Below are 5,668 nucleotides of genomic sequence, written 5' to 3'. Positions count from 1 at the left end.
CTAACTCGATTGATAAAAATAAGTAAATTACTTCCATTTAAAATATTGTATGTTCAATTTCTTCTACGAATATGAAGATTGTTTCAACTTTCAATAGACAACATGTAAGACATTGTAAGTACATTCCTAAACAAGTTATAGATTCAAAGACATATTTAACATGTGATGTAGTTGAGATCGATGGAGTCGAACTCATCCAAGCTTTTATTTATAGATGAACTAGTTACTACTCTCTCTATCTCTCCAATTATTTTATCTTAGCCAAGACATAAACTCCCAAAAAAACAAAACCAGTCCGGTTTCTAGTTTCAGCTTAGCTTTAAGTTGTCAAAGCATATCTTCTATTTCTATTTCCATTTCACTTCCCTTCTCTGTTCTCCCTCTCTCTCTCTCTCTCTCCTCCCATGAGATGTGTCTTCCTTTTCCAAAGGGAGCTTGTATTGTACTATTGTTCCTGTCTTGCTCTCAGGAAGAACTGCCCCATTCCCATTCCCTTTGCTTGATGCTTGTCTAGTTTTCTGCTTTGTTTTTCTTTCTTTTTTCTTAGATGGATCTTGGGGTAGTGGGTTTGGATGGGTTGGTGGGTTCAGAAACAGGATTTGTTTCTCTTGCTTCAGATCCTGAGGCAAAGCACAAGTGGTACGGATCTGGGTTCCTTAAGCAAGAGAGATCTGCCACAACTGAAGATGATGACTTGAGAAGCTCCAAACTTGCCAAGACTAATAATGATGACAAAGCAATGCAGCAGTTTCAGTTGCAGCAGCAGAACAAGAACTCTTCTTCATCATCACTGAGATCTAATGCTACTTTGTTTTCTGATGGCCATCACCAGCAACACATGCTGAGCTTCTCTTCTCCAAAGCTTGAAACTTATTCACTAGACAAGAACAACCCAAATGCCACATTGTCTTATTCTTATCACCCTTTGTCTAGTTACAGCAGAAACACAGGTACCCATCATGAAAAGTTAGCATTTTTTGAGGTTATTTGTGAAGGGGTTTGTTTGATTCAGTTTTTGATTGTGTTGTGGGATATGGAATATTTGGTATCTATTTGTAAGAGGGAGATAAAAAATGGGTTGTTACGGTCTGATTCTACAGTACTGGTTGAGGGTCTTTTCATGGAAATATTTGAGTGGTGTCTGTTTTGAAGTCATTTCAAGAGAAAAAAAAAAGTGAAACCAAAAAAAATATTTTTTGCTCCCAAATTTCCCATCATCTTCCAGATTTAGGGGGAGGGGTTTTGGTTAAATTTTGCACAGTAAACTAGAGGGTATCAAAGGAGAAAAAATTATGAAATAGAGAGCTATAACATGTAGGTGCAAGAAAGAAAGAAAAAAAAAATGTCCCAAAATTTGATTGGTTTCTGTTCTGTACTCTCTTTCTCTAAAATCTGTTTTTCCTTTTTCCATTTCTTGGAAAAAAGGTGACTTGACTGATATTTCTTCAAATCAGAGGAGGGAGAAAATCTATGAAATTTTTCAAACCATTGATAAAAACACTCCAAACAAAACACCTAGAGGGTTTTCTGTCACTTCTCTTTTTCTCAGATTCTTTTTTGAGCTCTGAAGTAACTTTCTTGTTGGGGTATTTTCAACAGGTTACAGTTCAGGAAGCATGCATGGGGCTTTTGCTGGTACCAGAGGACCATTCACTCCATCTCAATGGATGGAGCTTGAACACCAAGCCTTGATCTACAAGTACATCACAGCAAATGTCCCTGTACCTTCACATCTTCTCATCCCCATCAAAAAAGCACTTGAGTCTGCTGGCTTTTGCAATTTCTCTACTGGAATCCTCAGACCCAATGCATGTATGTAAATGTTCCCTTTTCCATTTTCAATTCTCAAAATATCTCATTTCCAAAGCCAAAATAAAAAATAAAAAAATTCAAGGTATGGATTATTGATGAGAAGGAAAGTTAACCAAAGTGACCCTGTATTGAAAGTGTTATTTTTCTCTCTAATCCTTGACCTTTTTCAATAGTTATGTCATTTTTGTGTCTATCTTTTTATTTATGAATATTAAATATGTGAGGGTATGCAGAGATAGACTTTAAATTTAAACATTACCTTGAAATTTTTATGTGACAGAATCTATTCTACTCCCATGCTAGGTTCTTCTTGTTGCCCTATTTTGTGTCACTAGGCAACATTTTATGGGCAAACACCAATGAATGAAGCATGAAAAGAAAAGACAAATTTTTTGTTTGTTTGGTTTGGATTTTTTGTTTTAATATGACTCTAGTCTAGAGATCAAGCTGTCTTTTTTTTGGTGTTAAATTTGACCTTTCAGTAATTATGTCATTTTTGAAGCTATCTTTTTATTTATGAATATTTAATATGTGGGGCATGAAGAGATAGACAAATTGAAATGTAAACTTGAAATTTTAATATGAAAGAATCTGTTCTATTCCCAATTTCCCATTCAGTTTAAGTACATGTTTGGAAGCTCATTTGAGAATTACGATGAAGTCAAATTCATGATGGACTAAAGCAAGAGCTAAGCATAGTTGCTTATGTCCATAATAATTTTGACTTTCTCGTTGATTTCAAATGAACTCTTGTTGCCCTATTTGTGTCACTAGTCATCATGTAGTGGACAAACATGAATGAATGAGGCATGAAAAGAAAGACAAAATTTGGGTTTGTTTTGTTTGGATTATGATATTTTTATTTTGTGGATGCAGTGGCATGGGGAGGTTTCCATCTGGGATTCTCCAACAACACTGATCCTGAGCCAGGAAGGTGTAGGAGGACAGATGGGAAGAAATGGCGGTGCTCGAGAGATGCCGTTGTCGATCAGAAGTACTGCGAGCGGCACATGAACAGAGGACGCCATCGTTCAAGAAAGCCTGTGGAAGGCCAATCAGGCCATGCCGTTACTGCCACCACCACTACAACCACCAATGCGAATGCTGCTACTCCAAATGGTTTGAAACTCAATGCTTCCTCCATTGTGGTGCCCGGCAACAGTGCTTGCAACAACCTTACCTTTGCAAACCAGGAGCACAAGAATATGCAGAACCCTCTTTCTGCAGATAACACTTCAGCCTCCAACACCATCAACAGGTGAGAAAACTTGACATTAAGAAGGTATCTAAAAGGTTTGGTTTATGCCTCTTTGAGAATTATAACAGAATAGAATCAGTACAAATATTGTTTCAACCAATGTGTATAGATACAATATGTTTTGTCTACTGTGAACTCAGGAAATTCTGGTTCACAGGTTAAATGGACTTCTTTGGAAATTAATTTTAGCACATAAAGAGCATATTGTAAATAACATGTACTATATGTTAGAAGTAAAAACATGGTTCATGGGTGGACCAATTTTTAAGATGGTCTACCGTAGAATTGCCAGATACAACTAATCAAAAGCTTAAAGTATATTATAAGATTAGTAAAAAAGACATCAAAGATCTAAAGTTGTTTGAATACTTTGTTAATTTTTTATTTGTTATACTCATAGGAAATGTGTTGATGGAAGAGCAACTCTTTCTAGGCATGATGAATTTTGTAACTTTTTATGTGTGGAAAGGCTGTTTTCAGCTAGAAACTAGTAATATGTGCTTGCTGTGATGTTCTCTTTTTAAAGGGTGGTTCTTTTTTCCTTGCATGCAGGATGTTCATGAATTGCAAAGAGAATGATAAGGCTAGTGAGAGGATGCAGGATGGCCCTGTCCTTCCAATGCTACCTCCTACCCTTGAGCTGAAACCGAAGGAAAACAACAATCCCTTCATGATTCAAAAACCTGATTTTCCTTATGAGGAACCCTCAAGGAACAGTGAGTTTGGTTTTGTCACTTCTGATTCCTTGCTTAACCCTTCACAGAAAAGCTCCCCCACAACCACAACCTTGCTTAGTAGCAGAACCTCTGCAGATTCTTCACAACAGAACACTGGTTCCCAACATCCCCTCAGGCATTTCATTGATGACTGTCCTAAATCACAATCTGATCATCATCATCATCAACAACATCATCATCGTTCTGGTGTTTCGTGGACAGAGCTTGATCACATGCAGTCAGATAGGACTCAGCTTTCAATTTCCACTCCAATAACCTCCTCAGATCACTTCTTGTCATTCAATTCCTCACCCTCCAATGAGAAGCTCACACTCTCACCTTTAAGGCTATCAAGGGAGTTAGACCCAATTCAAATGGGTTTGGGTGTTGGAAGTGCTGCTATCAATGAATCAAATAACACTACTACTACTAGGCAAGCAACTAATTGGATCCCAATTACATGGGAAAGTTCAATGGGGGGTCCTCTTGGAGAGGTTCTGCATCTTAGTACTAACAACAATGTAAGTGATCACTGTGACAAAAACTCTTCTGATCTCAACCTCATGACTGATGGGTGGGACAATAGTCCTCCAATAGGGTCATCTCCTACTGGGGTCCTTCAAAAGACAGCATTTGGATCACTCTCTAATAGTAGTGCTGGGAGCAGTCCAAGAGCAGAGAACAACAAGACTCAAGAAGGGGCCAGCTTGTGCAATGATCTCCTTGGATAAAAGAACCTTCTAACAAAAATATCCATATATAGGAGAAGAAGGGCTTGCTGTTGAACTATGTGAAAAGTCTTGGAAGGAAAGAAAAGAACTTTGTTTGACTTTAGTTGTTTATTAGTTCAGTTTATATATAATATATTATAGTTCTGCGTTTGAAGAGGGGTGAGCCTGAGCTTTGGTTTACGGTAAGATTGCTCCTATGTGACTTTGCGGTCACAGGTTCGAGTTCGAGCCGAGAAATCAACCTCTTGTAAAAAAATGCAAGGTAAGACTTCTTACATTAGATTTACAAAGTGGGTATGGTCCCTCCCTGGACCTCTTGTAGTACTAGGTTTGCCCTTTTCTTTTTTAGTAGGTTCTGCATTTGCTTGAATTTGTTTCTGTTGTCTTGTGAGAGAGTTTTGGCAAAGTTGTATTCAGTGACTGATGTTGGTTGGAGTGTGGACATGGTTTTTAAGATGGTCCAAGTGGGGACTCTGATTGCATTAAGTTACCGTTTGATATTTAGTAATTGAGAGTTTCTGATTTTATGCTACTCACGGTGCGTACATAGAAAAAAGGGAAATGAAGTTAATGCAAGAAACAAAAATAGAAATGTTTCTTATTGCAAGTGAAGTAGCTTTGATGTTCTTCCTCAAACTTTCCAAGAACAACTACTTTCTGTTTATTTCCAATAATTAACCGGTGTTCCTTAAAAGCTACGCTTAAAAATGTGGAGGAAAGTTTAGAAAGAAATAAATCAAGAAGATTAAAGGAACTCGGAAGTTAGGAGTTAGGAGTTCATAAGAGGAAATTTTAGAGATAATTATTCAGCATCACAAATTGAAATCCTATCCGTAAACAGTCACTATCAAATGTTGAAAGTACAATTAAGCAAATAGTTTTTTGTTAAAGTTGAACGAACTTACATATGAAAAAAGCCTTGATTGGAAGAGCTTATATCATCATGATGTCAATGTTTCAACTAAGTTGTACTTATTTTTATCTCTAGTATGGAGCAAGGATTTATCTTTAAAAGGTCTAACAACAAATTAAATAGGGTTGTCTAAGTGAACAAATAAGGCTATAACTCCATCATAAATGGACCAATATCATTGTATATAAGAAATCAAGTAAAAAATATGTGAAGTTTTTCTTTTGTGAAAGAGCGTGTT

General features: G+C 36.9%; 1 protein-coding gene across 1 annotated transcript; it reads left to right on the top strand.

Moving 5' to 3' along the window:
* The first annotated feature begins 259 nt into the window (after positions 1-259).
* LOC130717873 (growth-regulating factor 1-like) lies at positions 260-5,049 on the top strand. The gene is made up of 4 exons (XM_057568255.1): positions 260-950; positions 1,600-1,812; positions 2,689-3,070; positions 3,623-5,049. The coding sequence occupies exons 1-4, from the start codon at positions 548-550 to the stop codon at positions 4,515-4,517; spliced, it is 1,893 nt and encodes a 630-aa protein (XP_057424238.1). The 5' UTR covers positions 260-547; the 3' UTR covers positions 4,518-5,049.
* Positions 5,050-5,668: the final 619 nt, after the last annotated feature.

The sequence above is a fragment of the Lotus japonicus genome, chromosome 5 (assembly GCF_012489685.1).
Source record: "Lotus japonicus ecotype B-129 chromosome 5, LjGifu_v1.2".
Lineage (NCBI taxonomy): Eukaryota > Viridiplantae > Streptophyta > Magnoliopsida > Fabales > Fabaceae > Lotus > Lotus japonicus.
This window is presented reverse-complemented; position numbering and strand designations above follow the sequence as displayed.

Bases quoted from the DNA above. Each gene is read 5' to 3' on its own strand.
- LOC130717873 (XM_057568255.1), top strand. From the start codon at position 548: ATGGATCTTGGGGTAGTGGGTTTGGATGGGTTGGTGGGTTCAGAAACA. The intron at 951-1,599 runs GTACCCATCATG...TATTTTCAACAG, and splicing joins TAGTTACAGCAGAAACACAG to GTTACAGTTCAGGAAGCATG. The intron at 3,071-3,622 runs GTGAGAAAACTT...CCTTGCATGCAG, and splicing joins GCCTCCAACACCATCAACAG to GATGTTCATGAATTGCAAAG.